The 24,010-nt window shown below is 37.8% G+C and overlaps 2 protein-coding genes across 2 annotated transcripts; both read left to right on the forward strand.

Annotated features, from left to right (window-relative positions):
* The first annotated feature begins 6,812 nt into the window (after positions 1-6,812).
* On the forward strand, positions 6,813-8,351 carry LOC131319186 (E3 ubiquitin-protein ligase PUB22-like). Its single transcript, XM_058349348.1, has one exon. It carries the CDS (start codon positions 6,956-6,958, stop codon positions 8,195-8,197), a length of 1,242 nt encoding a protein of 413 aa, XP_058205331.1. The 5' UTR covers positions 6,813-6,955; the 3' UTR covers positions 8,198-8,351.
* A 2,871-nt stretch (positions 8,352-11,222) lies between these two features.
* LOC131319194 (E3 ubiquitin-protein ligase PUB24-like) lies at positions 11,223-17,582 on the forward strand. The gene is made up of 2 exons (XM_058349354.1): positions 11,223-11,981; positions 17,058-17,582. The coding sequence occupies exons 1-2, from the start codon at positions 11,261-11,263 to the stop codon at positions 17,540-17,542; spliced, it is 1,206 nt and encodes a 401-aa protein (XP_058205337.1). The 5' UTR covers positions 11,223-11,260; the 3' UTR covers positions 17,543-17,582.
* Positions 17,583-24,010: the final 6,428 nt, after the last annotated feature.

The raw sequence follows: 24,010 nt of genomic DNA on the forward strand, positions 1-24,010 counted from the left end.
AAGGGACCAATGGATGGAAGCCATGGTAGAGGAAATGGAGTCTTTGCATAAGAATAAGACTTGGGAGTTGAAAGAACTGCCCAAGGAAAAGAAGCCAGTAGGTTGTAAGTGGGTATACAAGCGGAAATAGGCAGCAACAGAAAAGGAGAGGGAAAAGTTCAAGGCTCGGTTAGTGGCAAAGGGGTATTCACAGAGGAAGGAGATTGATTTTGATGAGGTCTTTTCTCCAGTGGTGAGACATACGTCAATTAGGATTATCTTGGCATTGGTGGCTAGCTATGATCTAGAGTTAGAGCAAATGGATGTGAAAACGACATTCCTCCATGGTGATTTGGAGGAAGTCATATACATTGAACAGCCTGAGGGGTTCAAGCAGCCAGAGACTGAGCATCTTGTTTGTAAGTTGAAGAAGTCCCTTTATGGGCTGAAACAGTCTCCAAGACAATGGTACAAGAGGTTTGACTCTTTCATGATACGGATTGGGTACACACGCTGTGAGTATGATTGTTGCATTTATGTTAAGAGTCTTGATGATGGTTCCTATATTTTCTTGCTTCTTTATGTGGATGATATGCTGATTGCTGCGAAGAGTATGGTTGAGGTAAACAGGTTGAAGTCTTTATTGGGTAAAGAGTTTGACATGAAGGATTTAGGAGCGGCTAGGAAAATACTTGGGATGGAGATTCGCAGAGATAGGTCAGCTGGTAAGTTGTGGTTATCTCAAAAGAATTATGTGGTGAAAGTGTTGGAGAGGTTTAGTATGAATAATGCCAAACCGGTCAGCACTCCATTGGCAAGTCATTTCAGATTATCTTCAGCTCAGTGTCCGGTGTCAGATGAAGAAATTGAGGATATGTCAAGGGTGCCTTATGCAAGTGCAGTGGGTTGCTTAATGTATGCAATGGTTTGTACGAGGCCTGATTTGGCACATGCAGTTAGCACAGTCAGTAAGTACATGGCCAAACCAGGCAGAGAGCATTGGAAGGCAGTCAAGTAGATGTTCAGATACTTGAAAGGTACTTCAGATCGTAGGATTATGTTTGGTAGGCAACGGGGTCAGATTTCAGTTGTTGGGTATGTGGATGCGGATTATGCTGGGGGTTTGGATGACAGAAGGTCTACAACTGGTTATGTGTTTGCACTTGTGGGTGGGCCTATTTGTTGGAGATCCATGGTACAACCTTTGGTGGCTTTATCCACTACTGAGTCTGAGTATATGGCGGTGATTGAGGCAGCTAAGGAAGCATTGTGGTTGAAAGGGTTTGTTAAAGAGCTTGGCATAGATCAAGGTGGAGTTCAGTTGCATTGTGACAGTCAGAGTGCCATTTATTTGGCAAAGCATCAAGTGTATCATGCTCGAACCAAGCATATCGACGTGAGGTTTCACAAGGTGAGAAAGTTGATTGATGCAGGAGATTTGATACTGGAAAAGGTGCACACTTCTGAGCATGCAGCTGATATGTTGACAAAGACGGTTACTGCAGACAAGTTCAAGCATTGCTTGGACTTGGTTAATGTCTCCCGGTGCTAGGAAAATGGAGGCATCCCTCCAACTTATTAGATAGTGATGGTTATCTTCTGAAGGGGCGAGAGTGAATTCGCCAAGGTGGAGATTGTTAGAACTATGGCTCATATGTTATTGGGGGGTGCGGGGGGCGATGTATGGTAGGGTTCGTACAGGGGTATTTTTGGGATACAGGCCAAATACCAGATTAGGGTTAGAATAGAGTCAATATAAATACTCTATGTTGTAAACCCTAATTCATACTGTGATAATAAAGAACAGCAGCCGCTCTCGCTCCCGTGGACGTACCCGATTTTGGAGAACCACGTATATCTCTGTGTTGATTATTTATTGTTTATACTCGTAAATCGTGTGAGTTTGTGTGTCGATCCTAACAGTTATAAAAGTTTCGTTTGCCGAACAAAATAAAAAAAAAGTGCACTGTTCACTAGCAACTTTGGCACAAATTTTCTTAGTGTTGGTGTACATGCTTTTAATATCATAGTATTTTTAGCACTCTTGCTTTTAGCATTTTTAACACTTTTGAGAAACTACCCCTAATTCTTAAAACGAGGTGTCAAAAATTTTCAAATATAGTCACAAGGGGTTAGCCTTGTTGTCTTGGACCGAAACTCAGAGGTTAATTTGTTTCCACCTAAAGTTAGGTTCAATTTTTCTAACCAGCAACTCTTATGGCTATCACAATTCCATGTGCATGCGTAAGCGTGTGAACAGACTGTAGAATGAGTCATATAGATTAGTTCAAAATTCGTGTAAGTTGGTCCAAGACATCTTATATAACCACCAAAACAAATTCAATGATTATGTTCTGTTTTGAAGGCATTAGGAGATGATTGTGCACTAGTTGGAATTTGATCTAATCTACAAGCACAACTCACCACCAATGATTGCTCCCCCAAATGGGAAGAAAACAACAAAAAGCTGCTCATAATCATGTTGTACTTGGTCAACCATCATTCGTCAATGTACCATGTGGATCTCATGCTATAATTTGGTATTTACATACTCTCTTCGTCCCATTTTTATTGTTCATTTTCGTTTTTTGTGTCATTCTTTCAACGCTTATATCTCCCAATTTACAATGTTTTTCATAATTTTGAAAACTTTGTATTATAGATCTAATCGAGAACTATCAAATAAGATTCATATTGCATATTTTTGGAGATTCATATAGGAAGATATAAGCGTTGAAAGAACGACACGAAAAACGAAAATAGACTATAAAAATGGGACGGAAGGAGTATTAAAGGTCTTAAACAATCAATATATAGATTGGACTTTAACCCACCAGTAATCCTGTTAATCTAATATTATATGAAGAGTGCTAGGAACAAAGAAAATAGACAAAGAATTGATCCTTAAAGTGTACATGAACGCTTAGATTCAGTGTGCAGTGCATCTGAGCCGTTCATGTACACTTTAAGGGTCAATTCTTTACCCATTTTCTTTGTACTTAATATTTCTCATACTATATTAGTGTGATGGAGTCTCGAATATTATAATAATAACTTTGAAGAAAACTGTTCAAGATTTTGTGATGGAAATAAGGGAAGTAGACCCACAAAAAAGAAAAGCACACTGGGGACTAGTATTGGTCTAAGATGCATGCATTTTACAAAAAAGGCAAAGTTGTTGGATTTATTCAAACGACGTCTTATTGACCCGAGTACATAAAGTTTTAGAAAAAATATACATGCACAGAAATAAGGGTTAATGCCAAAATTATTTTTATTAATGTCAGATTTTTTAGTGCCTAAAAGACTTATACCATGGACATGGTATAAGGCTCTTAATTATGCACTAAAATTTTAACATTGACAAAAATAATTTTGGTATTATCAGTTTTCCTTGAAGAATTAAGATTTCAAAACTTATCTGTTCTCTCAAGTCCCTCCACCCCCAGGCTCTTGGGATACCGATTGATGATTTGTAAGAGTAATTTTTTATTTTGAACGGCAAAAGAAAGTTTTATTAATCTTTGAAGATTAATTATGTTGCACAATTAACTAACCTATCATCATGCCATACATATCAAGATCATTTGTGCCGTTCATGCCTTAATATTCAAGCAGAAGTAAAAGCCTACGAAAATACTAGAAAGTAATGTCTTCATCTGCCGTCGAAAAATAGAAAGTAAACATATACCAGCGGCTGAGGGTTGACTTGTAATTTTCATTTTAAACCTTTTGACGTCCCATACTATTTTTTTTTATTGGCCATAACATTCGATATACAAGCATATATCGATTGTATTGAACTTTTCATATGGTCAAAATGATCACAACTACTCGTGGCAAGTAGAAGCTCCTTCAATAAAAGTTCTCTTTTTCGGTAAGTTTCCTTTAATAAAAGTTGAGTACGTACTTGAGGAAGAGTACCCCTACGGCCCTACTCATATTTGACGAGGCCCTTCATTCTCTCTGTGAGCTTGTGCGCAACTCGACAAATTTTGAAATTTCGAAGTTAACCAATTGTCAGACAAAATCTCTAGAGGCTCTAAGATTTGAAGTGTCTAGTTTCCGTGAGATCTAATCATATAATCTTGTAAAGAACAAACACTTATTACTTTCTCATGACGTACTACTTGATCACCAAGCCCCTCAAGCATCAGCCAACACTCATAAATTGTCATAAGTGTGTTACGAAAGTTCAAAATTGCCAAACAGATTGCTATGACTGTTTTTGCTTGAAATATTAGTGGTTGTCACTCCAGTGGCTGTTGGTGGTGTCGGCGTCAACCTTCCAGGGAATACATATATGCATGTGCTACTACTACTTCTACTATTCTTTATGCATAATAATGAATATGAAGGGAAGCAACTGTGTATGGACCCAAGGGGGACCACGGCTAGCTCGCCCTTATTTCTTTATTAACCAATCTATCTTGTACGAGAAAATCTTTTTTACTGAGTTTTCTGTGAAAAAATGTTTACGAAGTACCATCGCGCGCGTCCAAAATTTATTGGTGAACTCTTCTCTGAAAAAATTTGTTTAAAATTCGGACAGTTGATCGCCGAAACGGATGATTGTGATTTGGTGCCTCCTTGATTTGCTTATCCAGGACTTCTCCGCGAATAAACTTCTCTCGTATATATGTAGTGTATATCAGTACATAGTAATAATTTAAAGTAAACAGCCATCAGCATCAAGTGGCCGGTCCCTGTGCCTCCTGGCATAAGCACTTACGCAAGTCATTGGCCGACATTTGGAGGTGGACGGACAACTAGGTCTATTTTATTTGTGCTCGATCGGGGCGGATAGAAGAGGGTGCCGGCACGTCCACAATTCTAAATATTCTCATGAGTCATACCATTTTAAAGATTGATTTAGACAAGTTTTATGAGGTTGGCCCAGCCCACTAAATCCCCTGTGGAATCAAATTATTAAAATTCCTATATGTATGTTGCAAAACTTTCCTAAAATTTCAAGTTATTAAACACAAAAATAAAATCAACTGGGATTAGTTGAGTTGGTCAGGACTCTTACATCTTAATACTCCCTCCATCCATGTTTGTTAGTCCCTTTTGGGAGTATGTCATTTTCAATTGTTTATATCTTTTAGTACTTTAAAAGAAATATACAATATGAATCTTGTTTGATAGATCGTAACTAGTTTTATTGTTCTATATTTTCAAATTTATAAAAAATATTATAAATTAGAAGATAAAATAATTTTAAAATGGCACAAATTTCTGTAATGGACCAACAAAGGTGGACGGAGGTAGTAGGATATTAGGAGTTCGAGTCTTCCCACATGTAAATGAGTGTTCTTCCGTTGGATTATTTTCCTCCCTAATGGGGGCTCTTAGTTGGGGTGGGTTCATAGTGGTTGAGTAGTTGGGCTTAGTATAATGTCAACTCTCACACAATTAATATAATGTCTCGTAATTTGTACTTCACACACGATATCATGATCTCTTCAATTGATTGACAAAAAATAATGCAGAAATAGAACAAGAAGGTGACATTCTAAATTATACCCATCTTATTTTCAATCAGCGCTCTGACGAAGGATACAGGGAGGAGGATAATGAGCTAAAAATACATGTGGCCACAAAAAGTGCAAGAAAAGTATGCTCTCGGCTCTCCTATCCTTACTTGTCGCCACAAGCTTAGTCTATTGAGTCTATTCATGTCAACTCTGCGAATTAAATGGCCTTTCGGGTCTTGGCCTCTGCCCTAGCTGTTGCATTAGTAATTTGTAAATTGTTGACAAATTTTTCCTCGATCCAATTAAAAAGTAAACAGTCAACAGAATGTCATGTGCATACTTGTCCGCTGAGATAGATCTAGAGATTTTTCTAATTTCCTGAAAACAAATTGTATACGTGTGTTTTTTCAAAAAAACCTCAAAATGCATAGAAATAATTCAATTTTGTGAAGAATGAAGCTAAAGGAGAACAACTGGTGGCGGTCTCAATCTCAAGGACATGAACACTATGCCTCGTTGGAGCAATTTCAATGACAAGTCATTTCTCAAGCAAAAGTCATTATTTGGCATGAGATCTCGAAAAATAAGCTCCAATGATAAGCTATTTCTCAAGCCAAAACAGACTTTGCCATTTATCAAGCCAAATTTTGCAATGAAATAGTTTTGGTTTTAAAAAAAGGCTCAAACAACATGAGATGCTCTTAGATAGTCTAATCGACATATTTACAACTAATTCACTTCAACTATTTTCACAACCATCTGGTGAGAATTAGGACCCTCAATTTTCATATGAAAGAGATGAGAAAGTGCCGTTGAGATACAAGCCCGTTGGCACGATATTTTCGGCCACCACACATAATCAATCCTACCTCATTCATCATATCATCTCCCAATAAAAAAGCACATGTTAGAGAGAGAAAATCTAAAAGCTTGTTTATTTTGATATTTGAATTTTGAGTATCAAGTGAAAAAAAATAGAAAAAGAAATGAGAGTAGAGATTTAATTTTTTTTATAAAAAATCGTGAGCTGAAGGAGAATTCAAAATTCCAAATAACAAAATGAATGTCAAAGGGCCGGGAAGGCAACTTATCACCTTCATCTTACACTTTGCCCACGCGCACACCAATTCATGTCTTGACAATGTAAAGTTGGCATCTTTGAGTTGAGCCGTTCAATCCTTTGAGAAAGTCTCTCTCTCTCTCTCTCTCTCTCTCTCTCTCTCTCTCTCCAAAAACAACACATTATTCACCTGTTCTCTCTCGCCCTCTCCAAAAACAACACATTATTCCCGTGTTTTGACTTTCTCATTTTGAACCTCTCTCTCCCATCTTCTCCATATAAATAAGCCAATATTTCTCTATTCCAACCATCTTCAATCCAATTCATAACTCCCCCAACAACCTTCTTCTCCAATCAACACTTTATCTGTTCTCTTCTTCTCTGATTATATACCCATTTTCATCAACAAATTCATCTTGGTCTTCTTTATTTTCCGCCAATGGGTGAAATTGAAGTCCCTCCATTTTTCCTCTGCCCCATCTCTCTAGAGATGATGAAAGACCCCGTGACTATCCCCACCGGTATCACATACGACCGCGAAAGCATCGAAAAATGGTTATTCACCCACAAGAACAAGAATTGTCCCGTAACCAAACAAGTCCTCTCCAATCCAGATCTAACCCCGAACCACAATCTCCGCCGTGTGATCCAATCTTGGTGCACCCTCAACGCATCCCACGGCATCGAACGCGTCCCAACCCCGAAGCCACCCGTCAACAAGTCCCAAATTATCAAGCTACTCAAGGACGCGAAGTCGCCCCAAATGCAAATTAAATGCTTGAAGAGGCTCAGATCCATCGCTTCCACCAGTGAAACGAACAAACGGTGCATAGAGTCCTCCGGTGGGGTTGACTTCTTAGCTTCCCTTGTCAAGAACAACAACACTAGTACTACTTCACTAGAAGCATGTGATCACGATGGGCTTGAATTCACAAAACCTAGTGATGAAGCCCTAAGCATAATCTTCTCTCTCCAACTATCCGAATCCGCCCTCAAATCCTTCAACACGAAAAACGGCGAATTCATCGAGTCGTTAATCAATGTATTGCAAGTCGGATGCTACGAGTCTCGAGCATATGCCGTGTTACTATTGAACTCGATTCTAGAAGTGGAGGAACCTGCGCAACTCGTAGCCTTGAAGCCCGAATTCTTCGTCGGGTTGGTCCAAATCTTGCACGATCAAATCTCTCCCAAGGCCTCCAAGGCGGCACTGCAGCTGCTAATCAACGTGGGGCCGTGGGGGCGAAACAAGCTGAAAGCAGCGGAAGCGGGCACGGTGAAAGTACTGGTCGATCTTCTGCTTGATTCTTCGGAGAAGAGGGCATGCGAGATGATCTTAACGGCATTGGACCAGCTGTGCCAGTGCGCGGATGGGAGGGCGGAGCTGTTGAAGCACGGGGCCGGGTTAGCAGTCGTGTCGAAAAAGATACTCAGGGTTTCGAAGGTGGGGAGCGAACGGGCCGTGAGGATATTGCTTTCGATATCGAAGTATTCGGCGAGTCCTACGGTTGTTCAGGAAATGCTGCAGTTGGGTGTGGCGTCGAAGCTGTGTTTGGTGCTTCAAGTGGACAGTGGAAGCAAGGCCAAAGAGAAAGCAAGGGAGGTACTGAAGTTGCATGCTAGGGCTTGGAAGAATTGTTCTTGTATTCCAATGGGTCTGCTTTCTTCCTATCCATCATGATATTGAGATAGACAAAAAAATTCACTCCTTTTTCTTCTTTTTTGTTGGGTAAGTAGACAGACAGATATTTATTTGGGTACATATAAATTGTTTGAGCAATACCTATAATTAGAAAGTAGGACTGATTAATGATATATGGACAAAGATTAGATTCTATCTCTGATTTCTCTCTCTCTCTGACACACATACACACACAAACAAACAGTACGTACGCACAAATTTCCCAGATCTACTCCAGTTCCTGCAACAAGTATGTGCTCGAGCAAAAATGGGAGGCAATGATTGTTGGTTGGTGGATGAAAGCTAAGTTTGAAATCAAGATATACTCAGTGGAGGACTTTAAATGCTTTCTAGGTGGTATTCGTAAACTGAAGCTTTAAATGATTGGTGGTTGGTTTTGGATGATCAACAGAAATGGCCACCCATTGGGGTACGATTTTTTTTGCCAATTTTGCCATTTTCGACGAATGGCTTGTGTGCAATTGGACTTGCTCTAATAAAGTAAAGCTCCACAAACAAGTGTTTCTATGCAGCATGCACGGTTCAGCACTTAGCTAGCTAGACATAAAATACTCCTATAAAATGACACATAAATAACCTACAACAGGTCATGGAGTACTTTAATTATAAGCGGAAGGATCCATACAGAAATAATCAAGGGGGAGTTCCCCAAAATAGCTCAAGGCTGTTTTTTAGGGCAAAAACATCCACTTTAGTCCTTTTAATACCTTTAATATCATAGTATTTTTAGCACTTTTTTTCGAAGCAAAACAGATTTATTAATCTTAATAAATGATTACAAAGATTAAAAGGATTAAGGGCACACCGGCATAAAGCAATCCAAGATCTACAATTACTCCCTTGAATTACTATCCGAATATTCTACTATGGTTTTTTTTCTTTCCTCTGGGTTATTAAAAGATAGTGCATTGTCAAATACAATTACTCCCTTGAATTATTATAAGCATTGGAAAAAGTCAGGTTGAATGTGTTCCACATTTAGCCCCACCCTAGCTCTTGACTCTGGAGTGCGATGGAGGTGCATTAAAAATAGCTTTAGTTTGAATATCGCTGCCTGAATCATCATTTTTTTTTATGTAAATGATAAAGACCTTCATATCGGATATCTTAAAAGTCCCTTTACTAAATTGATAAAAATTGTTTTCTACGAACACGTACAAGAAATATAGTATATAGCTTAATATAACAATGCAAGCTATCGCGCAACGACCAACCAATTAAAAAATAAATTGCAGCACCTGACACGGCCAAATATTGATTTTGAGACTTAGAAAAACTTGTTTTTAGAATCAATTTCCTTTGAAGAAGATTACATGGTAGCTTGGACCATTGCCAGGTACACCAAAATAGGTAATTATAACCATATATAATAACCACAATAGTAATCATGAAAATAATTTTTGCCGTTCAAAAATAATACTAATATTGGAGTATATATGTTAGCTTGGACCATTGCCATCGTACACCAAAATAGGTAATTATAATAATATATAATAGCCACAATAGTTGCCGTTCAAAAAAAAAAATAGCAATAATGATATATAACAACTAATGCCAATAATAATAGTAATATATTAATATAGCCGCATAGAATCAACCTCCCTTTGCAGGGTTGGATATATAAGCTCATAGCATTATTTATATCAAATCACTAATACTCCCTCCATCCCTAAATAAATGTCCATGTTATTATTTCAGACATTTAAAAAAATCATTTATATCTTCTAAAATATATTATTTTTTATGCAAAAATGATCTTATTTGATAGATCTTAATTGATTTTATTATACAACATTTTGAAAATTATGAAAAACGGTATAAATTAAAACATAAAACTAATTTAAAAAAATTTGGAAAAAGTGAAACTGGACATTTATTTAGGGACGGAGGAAGTAACTACTAATAATGAGTGGAGTACTATTAAAACCTCATCCCACACTCCACAGCATTGTTGGTTCATGTTATAGGTGGCCCTGTTCCAGAACTCAAAATAAGTATTTATTTTTTAAGAAGGTAATTTCAAGCTAAAAAATAATGTATTTACGCAAATAATGTTTTTAGCAATATGAATCTTATTTGATAGATTTTATCGATATCTTTTATACGGTGCAAAAAAATTGAAAAATTATTTAGAGTATGTAGAGTCCACATGTGGGTCCACACATAATATTATATGTATAGTCTACATGTACGTGAAAAATTGTGTTTGAATTATTATGTAAGTATCATTTTTGTTTTTTATGAAGGTAAACTGCCTTTAATGTTATCTAAAAGTGTTATTGATTTTCTTGCTTTGACCACCGTATTCCCCGTGAGAATTGCTGACTGGTAAGAGAACGAAGACCAATCCCATTCTCTCACCACGAATTTTCCACACAGTCTCTCTCTCTCTCTCTCCTGGCTAGTGGAGTATGTTATTAATAAATAAAGAGAGCTGCTACACACACAGCAGATCTGTGCACAGATTTTGTTATGGGGCCCACCACGGGTCTCACACAAATCATCCGAGCCGTGCATTAAATGTAAAACATTTTTTCAAGGGTCTCCGTAAAAAATAAGCTCAATCCGATATCTATAGGTGCTTCATCCAACCATCTAACTTTTCATTCAGATTTTCGAATAATGAAAAGTTATATGATTGGATCGAATACCTATAGGTATCGGATTGAGTTTATTTTTTACGTGGGCCCTTGAAAAAATGTTTTACATTTAATAAACGGTTCGAATGATTTGTGTGGGACCCATGGTGGGCCCCACAACAAAATCTGTGCACAATCTGTGCACCGATTGCTGTGTGTGTAGACTTTCTGATAAATAAAAGCCGCATTCTCTTACCAGTGCCAACCAACAGCTGCTCCTCCTTCCACACCGAATCATTAACTTCCATTTTTATCCATCTTTTTTTGCTCACACCAAGTACTGATCTAGCTACTACTTCATTCGTACCCACAAAGACATGAAATATATTATAGTCTAAAACTCGATATTCCACTTTTTTTCAACTTCTTAAATACCTTCCAATTTGCAGTAAGAAAAACATTCATGTCAATGGAAGATATTGAAATTCCTCAGTACTTCATCTGTCCTATTTCTCTCCAGATCATGAAAGACCCGGTGACCGCGATAACCGGCATAACCTACGACCGGGAGAGCATCGAGCACTGGGTATTCCAAGCCAACAACACCACTTGTCCGGTCACCAAACAGCCCCTGACCCCGACGTACTCCGACCTCACCCCGAACCACACCCTCCGCCGCCTGATCCAATCATGGTGCACCCAAAACGCCGTCGACCGCATCCCCACCCCGAAGCCGCCTCTTGACAAGCCCCGCGTCGTCGGCCTCCTTAACGACCTCCGGTGTCCGAAGCTGCAGATGAAGACACTGAGAAAGCTGGAGTTTTTCGCGGTGGAGCACGAGAGGAACTGGAAATGTATGGTCGAGGCGGGCGTTGGCAGGGCCATGGCGTCGTATATCGTGAGCTGCTACGAGAGGAAAGAGACGGCGGGGATCGAAGAAGCGCTGAGCGTTTTCAATTTGGTTCGGAGCACGTCTTCGGAAGTGAGGGTGCTGGTTAGTGCGAACGATGATCGGATTATCGAGGCGTTGGTGTGGGTTTTAGGGTTGGATGTTGATAATTGCGTGACCTTCAAAAGCCATGCGGTTATGGTGCTGAAAACCATAATTGGAAAGGCGAGTTCAAGTGTTGTTGAGAGGCTCAAGCCCGGGTTCTTCGATAGGATTGTTGGTGTTTTAAAACAAGGTATGTACATGTTTTTTTTTTTGAAAAGTATTACAAAGATTAAACGGATCAAAGGCACATCGGCAAAAAGTGCCACACGAGAATCAAAACTCAAAAAAGGCAAGATACCAACCGAAAAACTCCACAACAAAAGGCCAAACATCCTAAACAAAACAACCACCAAACGCCCTGATAGACATGTTGGAAATTTATGATTCTAACTTTTGTCATTTTATTTCATTTTCTTATCTGATTGAAGGAAGATTTTGATATCAGGATATATTTATATGTCTAAACGGGGTTTGGCCTACCTTTTATAGTTGAATTATTTTTCATCACAAGATTTTCCTCTTTTCGGAACTTTGGGTAATTTGTATTAAACTTTTTAAAATTTTATTTAAACTTTTTGTCATTTTACTTTTTGGTTTCTTGTTGAGATCGATTAATGAATGGTTCTAAAGAAGTGGACACGAATACTAACGAAAGCGCAAAAAAGATGGAAATTTTATCAGAACTTAATCAAATGGAATACTAGTAAAGTTAGGCCAAATGGCCCTCTTAGGTTGCAACTGTTGCATTGAGATTAATCAATAAATCGACATGTTTTCCAATATTGAGCGTTACCATATGAAAAATGTTTCTTAGAATTCTTCCGATAATCCCAGAATTAGGGCTATAAATACTACTTCAATTCAATTTGCAATTCTCCATATTGTCCTTAATTGGGCATCAGTATTTAATTTAGGAGTAAACTAGGGATGACAAAGGGATCGGGGTGGGGTGGATATTACTAATATATCCCCGTTCCCTTTTTTTTTATCGGCAATAGAGTTTTATTAACTCGACAAATGGTACATTGAGAAGGCCATGCTCCAGATACAAGAAAAACTTAAATTATAGAAAAGGCCATAAGAAAAGGAAAAAATACATCCAATGATAGTTCCAGAACCTATCTCTTCCATTCCCGTTCCCGTCCTGATCTCTGAGGGTACGTACCCGCCATTGCCGACCCAGATGGGAAAAGGGGATCCAAACCCATAAAAAATTCGGAACCCAAAAATCGATCTTATTGTGATCACTTTTTACATGAAACTTGGTTCATTTATTAAGCTATCCAAACAAGTAAACCGGAATTTACAGCAGCGGAGCCTAGATAAATGGATGGAATTTTAGTGCTCAAAGGGACATGCCTCAATGCCTTAATTTCTCAGCAACAATTGGAAAGATTCCCTGGTGCAGCATGAACTCATGGAGTTGTACACAGGATGAGAGAGAGAGAGAGAGAGAGAGAGAGAGACATTGATGTAAGTTAGGGCAGATATGAGGCGGAGATTGGGACAAGGATATGTAAAACTACCTCCAAACCCTCAGAATAGATACAAGGGCTAGGGGTATAGAGAATTCTAACACAATAAACACAACACCCGTGGCAGAGTTATGAATCAGCCTTGGCGGGTGTGTTGGGAAAATTCGGCAATAAATTCTAAATTCCAGAAAACAATTTCATTGATAACTTACAATTACATGATTGAACAAATACATATTACATAAGCAATAGACAGATTATAGAGAACGAAATAGAATTTGTTTGGATCGAAACCGAGTCCTGTATGATACCACAGTCTCCTTTAAGAAAGATTTGCCACCTACCGTAGGTGCTGTAGGTTGCGTCGGCAACTTCCTCTCAGGGTTGGCTCGGCTAAACCGCAAGCCGTCGGAACACCGCAGTCGATCGCCTTGGCGAATTAACTACTACATGTCTCTCTCTCTCTCTCATACAAAGAACGAATTTCAGAGCTCTCAGAGTTGGGGAATTTCCTAGTGCAGAATAAAGAATGGACTGCTTATTATATACAGCTCTGGAGTCTCTGTAACAGCTAGGAAATAAATATGAGAAATTGATTTCTCAGCCTTAAATAGGGGAGAACCAATATACAAAACTGCCAGAGTAAATAGCAGGTGCAAATGCCAGCATTAACCTCTATTCATAGGGCATTATTCTGCCAAAAACTGTTGAAAAATTATCATTCATTAATTCTGAAAATTTTTCAACAATTGCCCCCATGAATGAAATTGACAGGCATACTAACGCAGAGTACAAAGCTGACTCGAAGAGAGAGACAACGAATAATTCCTGCATAGGATAGGTGGCTTTTGGCCTGAAATCTTCTCTTGTGATAGCTTATCGGGTTTACTGGCAAAACCAGTGTACGATCCCGCTTTGAATTGTTCCGCCGCTGATGTAAACTGAGACAACAGACGTCACACAGAACTTCTCCTGACGTAGATCAGTTCTCACTGTTGGGTTCATTTTGGTCATGACACCCCTTTTCTAGTTTTGCAAGTTTTTTCTCGAGAATTTCGTCACAATTCTCAAAGAAGCGGCCCCACTTCATACTAACATAGGTGACCTTCCTATCAAGGGTATCCTGCTATACCCCGCCTGGCAACCCAGTGCATAGAAGTCATTTAAAGCAATACTTAACCTCTTCCCATTTGTAGGTATCACTGTTCTTTACCATGGGAATGGATAGGAGACTGAGTCTCCTCAGTGATCGTTCTCGACTACTTGCGAAAGATAGTCTCATTGCACCTAGATCTTGGGATCTCTAGTCAACTAGGTTGGCTACCCCCGTTGTAACTATGAGCGTAGTGGCTTTAGCCCCACCCCTTTCGATTCTTGCTTAACTAGCTCTCAATTTAACCCTTTGGTTAGCAGATCTGCAATATTAATTTTTGACCTCACATAGTCAATAGCGACAACCCCACTTGAGAGTAGTTGCCTAATGGTATTATGTCTACGTCGAATATGTCTAGACTTACCATTATACATATTACTTTGTGCTCTATTAATTGCAGATTGACTGTCGTAATGGATACTAATTGCTGACACAAGTTTCAGCCATCTTTGAATATCCTCCAAAAACTGACGGAGTCACTCGGCCTCCTCAGACGCTTTATCTAGAGCAATAAACTCTGATTCCATCGTTGAATGTGCTATACAAGTTTGTTTGGAGGTTTTTCAAGAAACAGCTGCACCACAAAGTATAAAGACATATCCACTTGTGGATTTTGAATCCTTCATATCTGATATCCAGTTTGCATCATAATATCCTTCCAGTACTATTGGATATCTGGTGTAGTGCAGCTCTAAATCACGAGTATACCTCAAATAGTGCAGAACCCTAACTGTTGGTCCAAATAGCAACCCCGGGGGGGGGGGGGGGGGGGGGGGGGGGGGGAGGGAATTGGGTATCTCAAATATAATGCGAAATTTAAAAAACTAATTGACTGATTATTCAATATATTCTACCACAACTTGTTATTCAATAATATATCAATTTACTCATGCGATATAGATATGCAAAACTGAAAGTAAAGAGAGTAGGGAAGAGAAAATCGAACGCAAGGATTTATAGTGGTTTGGTCCGTAACTTCACGGCCTAGTCCACTCCCCAAGTGTCCAACTCGGGATTTGCTGCACTATCTCCAATAGTTACAATCTTCTAGCTTCGCGGGTGCTAGACAACTTTTACAACGAGCAATCTATTCCCAATCGCTCCGACTAATTTTGACTCCGGTGCTAGTCACACCTAACCCAACTAGTTTTGACTCCGGTGCTAGCAACACTTAACTCCAAGTGATTTTCTCTCCAAAATCACTCACAAAAATATTTAACTCTTACAAGAGTATAAGTAAGGGTGTACAATCCCTTTTACAATTTTTGGCTCAAGAACAACACTCAAACTAATATTCAAGATGTATGCGCCGAGTCGACAGATAAAGAGAGATAAATGCAGATTTTTTTCTTCAAGCTTTTCTGTCTCTTTTCTTCTTCTTACTTTCTTCTATTTAAGCTCGGAGTGAATGATATGAATGAAGGAGGCTCCACTAGCCGTTGGAGCAAATAATGCCACCAACAAATCTTCCATTTGATTGTTTCCTTTTTTCAACTTTGAAACCAAAAATCCACTTCCTCAATGAATCCACAACTAGCCGTTAAAACCATTTAGGCAGCCACATTCCACTTGAGAAGTTCCATAAAATCATGCCACCAATAATTCCATCCATTTGTATCAATCTCTAGCCAATTAAGTTAGGAGAAGATTTGTCTTTAATCTTCCTCCTTTGAATTTATCTTGGCTATTGAAGATAGTGATTTGGTGTAGCAATGTTTCTAGTGTACTTCAACCAAATCCTACAAAATAAACAAGAATTTAAATGAGTATCAAATATCACAATATTAATTATATTTCAATTCCAATATGTTTTGTTATCATCAAAATCAATAAGGTATTCTATAGAAACGTTTGGGCTAACACTAACTATTGCCTTCCACTGATCACGACCTGGATTACTCGTGTATCTGCTCAGTCTGCTAACTGAATAAGCTATATCGGACCTTGTATAACTCATCAGGTACATCAGGCTCCCAATTATCTGAGAATACTCTAATTAAGATATAATGACCCACACCAGCTTATCTGCTAACCCCTAACCTAACTACGTGACTTAAAACATTAACCTCGAGTTAATAATAGCTGGTGGGCCTTTCTTTATATACAACATAATTTTCCTCTAACTTTCCCATGTGCGATTATGCAACAAATGAGGTAAAAACGCTTTCAAAGAACGTCTTCTTCTCATGCATCTTATAATCAATTTCAAATACTTTCTTCGTCCCAAGAAGCTAGTCTCTACCAGGAAAAAAGACTTGTGCTTAGGTTTAAGGATTTTGGGTTTTGGGTTTAGGGTTCCCAAATAAACTACTTATGTGCTTAAGTTTTTACCAAATCAAAGATCCCATTTAATTTTCTAACTCCGTGACAAAATAAAATAAAAATGTTATGATCGGAAAATTGCATGTCTTCTTGTTGTAGACTACTTTTGCATGACAGAGGGACTGGGAGTATTTAATTTGTCTCATGCTTTTATCTAGTTACATGCATTATTAGTTTATGTTCATTAATCATTCACTCATTCAATGAGTTTAATTGTTTTTTTTTTGACAAGAATGAGTTTAATTGTTGATCTATAAGTTTATTCGAAAAAGTATAATCCACACGTACATCTAAAAAGTTACGTAATTATAATCAGGGATCACTCAACAAGGGAAAAATGCAGCCTTGCAAATCATGCTAGACACTTCTCCATGGGGAAGAAACAAGATAATGCTGGTCGAATCCGGGGCAGTTTTCGAGCTCATCGAGCTGGAGTTAAGTTTTCCAGAAAGGAGAACAAGTGAATTAGTTCTTGGAATTCTATTCCACTTGTGTTCTTGTGCTGACGGGAGGGAGAAACTCACGAGCCACGCGGCTGGAATCGCGGTGGTCACGAAGCGGCTTCTGAATGTTTCTCCGACGGCCGACGACAGAGCCATGTTGATTCTCTCGCTGATATGTAGATTTTCCGGGTCGTATTCAGTTTTTCAGGAGATGTTGAAGGTTGGGACATTTTCAAAGTTGTGTTTAGTTCTTCAAGGTGATTGTGCCTGTTACCTGAAAGACAAGGCCAAGGAAATCCTTAGGGCACACTGTGATGTATTGAAGGATTCTCGTTGCATTGATATTACAGCTCTATAACCCTGAGGGATGGTGCAGTTGCATTGATGTTACAACTCTATAACCCCGAAGGAATCCACTTTTTGATGTCCCGAATTCGTCTCTCCTGTACTGCGAAAAAACTTTGGAGGTCGCCCATGCTTAAAAACTCTTTGGTGTTAGCAAATGCTGGTAGGAGCTGTAGAGCTTTAGTCCCGTGGTGCGCACAAGATGGTCTAGGGACACTTTGTGTAACAAAAAAAAATCTATAATAATTTGATTTTCGGAAACTAAATACTTAACACCTAGAAAAGGTATATTTCATAAAGAGCATAGCTAGAAGATGATTTATGCGCGAAGATGATGGGTATGGACTAGATTCATATTCTTGGTGCATCATGTTTGAATTTGAGCCATACTTTTCAGGAAACTATTTCAATACATGCCTTTCTACTTTTGAGAAACGTTATGCATATGTTTCGGTGAATGTTATGCCTTTTAATACTTGGGTTGGGTTGCGTATAGTATGAATTTTTACAAGTGTTACGTTTATTGAAGTAAACTGTTACGCCTCTTTGTTGTGAATTGTTACGCCTGTTTATGGTGAAATAGTATGCTTCTTTTTGGTTAAATATATTACGCCTCCCTTTAGTAAATTTTACGGGTCCATATCGTATACCCCCAGAGGGCTATAAGTGTTCTTTTTGTGTACTTTATTGGTCCACAAAATAGATGCATTTATTTTTGTGTGTAGGATCATCTACCACAAAATAGATTTTGGTACAATACGGTACTCAAAAAGTAAAAAAATATGACCAAAAACAAAACAAAAAATCACTAAAGACGGAAAAAAATACCATACAACTTCGTCTTTGTGTTCAAAGTATCGTATTATATGAACTTTTTTCCAACCTCGGTCCACGTTTTTGAACTTTTTTGATTCCTCTCGTTGAGATAAATGAATAATCCAAAACTTTACGGCGAAAAGCTCAACAAAAAATTGCGAAAAATAAAAAAAAACGGCGGAAATAGTTTTGTCAATAATTCTGACTTATTCTTTAAGCGAAACCTTTTTAGGCCATTAGATGAGAGTTGGCAACGTCGTCCTATGAGCATTTGAGTACAATAGCCCAACAATCAACCCGGCCCATCTGTTTAGATTATGGGCCCTATGTACTCACCTAATGGGCCAAACTCACAGAAGAAGCTGACCGATGGTATTCTCTCCCGTTTCCACTCTATTAGAAGTCTTCCCTATACAGCGCCGTTTGGTTAAAGAAAAATGCAAGTGTTGTTGTAGACCGCTGGATCCCTCCATTGATGTGTTGGCAGCTCCGCATTAAAAACCTCACACGATCCTCATAAAGGATCCGAATCCATTTGCGTCCTGGAGGTGTTGTGGTGGTGGCTATTTTAGGGGCGGCAGCTACTATTGTCGGATAGATTTAGGGTTATTGTTTTTTTTGGTTTTGGGCTTGACCCATTAGGTATTTGGGTTTCGGCCCGTTAGGTGTGGGCTTTGTTCCGATGGGTGTCTTTAGTTGAGTCCTTACCAATCGAGGGTTTAGATCTCGTACTGGGCACAAGATTGGTCTTAGCTCTGTTAGGAATTATGATGCCGTTCTCCTCTCCTTGTCCTATTAGTCTTTGTAATAATTACAAAGATTAATGATTTTTTTTTGTCGTTCGAAAAAAGAAAAAGAATTATTCTTTGGGTCTTGACCATCAATGAAAATTTTCAATTATCCTAAGCATATAACATTTCCAATACTTGTTTTTCTTTCAATAAATCCCGTGAGAGTTGCATCCCAAACTCATATTTCCTTTGAAAACGAGTTTAACAAAATCATGTGTCTACAATTACTTAATTGAGCTCATTTTTTTGTGAAATTATTCGGTCGTTTGGGAGCACCGACACGTGATGCTCCGGACCACTCCATAACCATACATTCTCGTAGGATTCACGACTAAGTGTATGAACCCCACATAAATGTGTCGTTCTTGAGTGATCTGAAGCATCATATTGCGGTGCTCCCGAACTACCGAATAAGTAATTGGTTATGTAGTCTTTCTCAGCATCCGACTGTTCGGTTTCTTAAAAACGGAGCCATGTCAGCATTACGATACAGTACTTGAACCTGCCCAATTATTTACCCAACAAAAACAAGCCCAGTTTTTGTGTAGTTTTTATTTTGATTTTTTTTTTTTTGTGTGTGTAGAAAGGTAAAATATGGAAAAGACTTAAACCAAAAATATGGAAGAGATCACTTTAAACCACAGCCAACACATAAACCAAATAGGATCAAAAAAACACATAAACCAAATGACACACTCTCACAAAGCCCGGTCCAACACACACTGCAGCGTAACGGAGTATTTCTTATTTGATGAATAGATTTTAAAATAATGAATTTTATAAAAAGCGAACATAAAGAATGAAAATTATAGTAGCATTTTAAAGGGAAAATGATAATATCAAATTTTGTTAATGTCAAAATTATTGTGCATAAAAGTCTTGTACTTTGCACATGATACAAGTTTTTTATGCACAATAATTTTGGCATTAACAAAAATAGTTTTGGCAATAGTATTAAAAATGATAATGCCAAAACTGCTTTTGTTAATGTAAAAATTATTGTGCATAAATGTCTTGTAATACAAAAGCAAAGCAAAACAATACATATTGTGATTATCTGAGATTCACATGGAAAGCATGAAACCAAAAAATTAGTTTAAGACACGTGGGATAAGTCTTGTCACAATTGTGGGGGTCGTTCCCGTTTCTCCGAATAGGAACTTTTAGAAAATGAAGGTAAATTTAAACTCAAAAATTATGTGTTTGATAGATCTCAATGAGATTTTTATACGGTGCAAACAAAATTTAAAAATTAATTTTCATTTTCATTATATTTGAGCTTGAAATTACTGTCTTTTTGAAAAAGAAGGTTTAAAAAGAAAACGGAACTGTTGTGGATTAAAGCTCTACCGAACATGTGTTTCTATCTTGCGGATCAAAAAAAAAAAACATGTGTTTCTATCTGGAGATAAAATGGTAAAGAGTTCAAATTCTATCAACCTTTCATGAAAAACTTGGGGTTCCACCACCACTTCTGAGCTCCACCATGCGAATATTGCAGTAATTTAAATCGTTCATCTTTTGCAGTAATTTAAATTGTTCATCTTGTAGGGCGTGCAGAGTAGTATATCATGTTCACAAAAAAAAAAAAAAGCTTTATCCAACTAGGAAAAAATGAACTAAATGCAAAACATTTTTTTGAACTAAATGCAAAACATTTTTTCCAAGGGCCAAACCATTCATTAAAGGTAAAACATTTTTTCAAGGGCTCCCGCGTAAAATCAACTCAATCGAATACCTATATGTGCTCGATCAAATCATATAATTTTTCATTATCTTGGAATTTTAATGAAAAACTAGATGATTGGATAGAGCACATATAGGTATCGCATTGAGCTAATTTTTCGCGAGATCCCTTAAAAAATATTTTACGTTTAATGAACGGTTTGAATCATATTTGTGTGGGACCTGTAATGGACCACACAACAAATCTGGGAACAAAATCTGTCCCTTTTTGTTGTACCAATAGACTTACCCCTAATTAATCAGCATAACTTTTATGGCCATCTCACCCTCACGATTAACCGTGTGAAAAGACTATAGGAGTGACTACATAGATATTAGTTTGAGGTGCGCGCAAATCAACCCGGGACACTCTGCATCACCAAAAAAAAATTCAAATGATTATTTTTTGTTTTGAAGGCATTAGGAGATGATTGTGCACTAGTTGGAATTTGAAATCTACAACCCCACCACTGATTAGTTATTAGTGATTACTCACCAAAATGGAAAGGAAACAACAAAAGCAGTTGCTCATAATCGTGTTGTAATCGGTCAATCATCATTCGTCAATGTACCATTTGGATCTCATGGTATAATTTTGATCGGAGAACTATCTATTTAAGGTTTTAAACAGTCAATAGATTAGACTTAAACAGTTAAACCCACCACTAATTCTGTTAATTAATTAATATATTAGTATCATGGAGTTCGGAAAAATTTCTCCCACTGGGGACTAGTACCGGTCTAAGTTGCATAATATGGCAAAGTACGTTGTTGGATTTAGTCAGATGACTTCTTAAAGACCCAAATACATGCAAAGCAAGAAGGGTTACTAATGTCAAAATCGTTTTGTTAATGTCATATTTTTTGAATTTGTATTGACTGCAGTCTAGTTTTGGACTGCAGAGGTGCGATCCAAATGATCGCAACCGTCAGATGGTATTTTTAATGACTCAAATTTGTTTTCATATTCGTACCCATAGGAATATACTTTTACCGGTAAAAATTTTAGTAAATATGAACCATTGATTATCAAGATGAAAGGTTTAAATTGAACCGCAGACGCGAAGCCAGATCCTATTTTTTAGTGCTTAAAAAAGACTTATACTATGAGCACGGTACAAAAATTTTATGCACTAAAATTTTGGTATTATCATTTTTCCTTGAAGAATTAGTATTTCAAAAGTTGTTTATTCTCTCATGTCCCTCCACCCCTCTAGGCCCTTTGTATACAGATTCATGATTTGTAGAGTTACTAGAGTAATAATGTTGCAAAACTAGCTAACCTGTCAATATTCCACAGAAATCAAGATCATTTGTGCGGTTAATACTTTAACATTTAAGGCAATAATGCTAGGGACACAACACTCAACCACAATACCAATCACAACTATCTGTTTGGCCCAACATGATTGGTAATGGGAAAACAACTACTGTAATCACCAATCATGCGGTGCCATGTAGGTGTTACGGTCCTGCAGTGCGCACTGTAGGGTTATAGGGCGGCCGACCCGGCCGTCCATTTCGACAATGGACTGCTCGAATTTTAATCCAAACAATGGACAGCCCAAATCAATAGGAGTTGTTCGCGTTGAAATGGACTTCTGGATCGGCTGCCCTACTGCCCATGTAGTGCATGTTGCGCTGTAGGATTTCCAAACTGTATTGAACATTTCATATGGTCAAAATGGCAACTACTAGTAGCAAGTAGAAGCTCTCCAATAATAAAAGTTGACTTGAGGAAGAGTACCCGGCCCCCGGCTACTAAATATTTGAAAAGGTCGATCAAGATGAAAGTTCCATTTTTAATTTAATCATAAAAAAAAAATCCACGAAGATATAGACAGTAACACTAACATTTACCCACCTTTTTACTCAAACGGTTCCATTGAAACATGCCATGGGGAGGAGGCTGACACAGATGTAAGAGAGAAGTGACTGGTAAAAGTGTACGTAGCATTGTTATTTTTAGTACATACAAAAAATTAACCTACACTTGACAAACTTAAAGGGGTAGGAATGGAATCCTCTCACAGTGAGAATCGATGCAAGATCTCATGCATATGTCTTGGTAAATGCAGCACCTTAATTACCACTTGAGATACAATTTGTTCTCCATTGAAACAATTTTGAAAACAAATTTTTGTACCATATTCTTCTTGTAGCTGACGATGTTAAAAAAGATGTTAGCCGACATCATTTCCCTACTTTTTAAAAAAGTTTTGAAGTTTTTGGGAACTTTTAGTTTAAAAGCCGTATTTTTATAGGGGAAAATTAGACATAAGTACTGTAAAATAATTTTTATTGGTGGGAAGAACATCAACAAAATATTTTTCAATGGAGGTTCTTCAACTTTTTGAGTTGTTGAGCCATAAGGCCAAAACATGTTTTCACGGACAAAACTACCCTAGGGTAGGGTACCCTATGGTTGTAGGAACGAGGGTAGGGTACCTTAGGGTTTAGGTACTTTCATAGGATTTTAGGGTGTATTTTTCTATTATAGGATTTTAATGTGTTACGCACTTTTATAGGGTACCCTAGGGTTTAGGGTTTTAGTGTTTTAAACACTTTTATAAGGTACCCTAGGGTTTAGGATTTTAGGCACTTTCAGTTATTAGTGAACTTTCACTAATTTTGCAAAAAGGTGCATGTGCTTATGTTTGATTGAAAAAGTTGTTTGTCCTTATGTTTGATCGTAAAAGATGCATGTCATTGAGCTCAAAAAAATGTAAATATATATGAGAAATTTTTGGTTAAGTCTCCCTTTTTATATTGAGAATCACATAAAATTGAAAAAAAATATTACTTAAATTACTTATGTTAATTTTGACAATGCATAATTGCATATGCGATTGGATTCACGTTCGCGCTCCACAGACTACGCCTATAAGTATTGTATCAAGCACTCATTGTCTTTTTTTTGGTAAGTGGATATCCGGGCCAGTTTGTGTGTAACTTGAAAAAATTTCAGGATTCTAAAATTAACGACCAGACAAAGCCTCCAATAGTGTAAGGTTTGTAATATTCGGCCTCCATGAAATTCAAACATGCAATCTCGTAAAACACAAACCCTAATGGAATATTTGGTCAACGAACACTCATTAATTGTTATATGCGGGTTATGAAAGTTCAAAATGACCAAACAGATTGCT

The sequence above is a fragment of the Rhododendron vialii genome, chromosome 3a (assembly GCF_030253575.1).
Source record: "Rhododendron vialii isolate Sample 1 chromosome 3a, ASM3025357v1".
Lineage (NCBI taxonomy): Eukaryota > Viridiplantae > Streptophyta > Magnoliopsida > Ericales > Ericaceae > Rhododendron > Rhododendron vialii.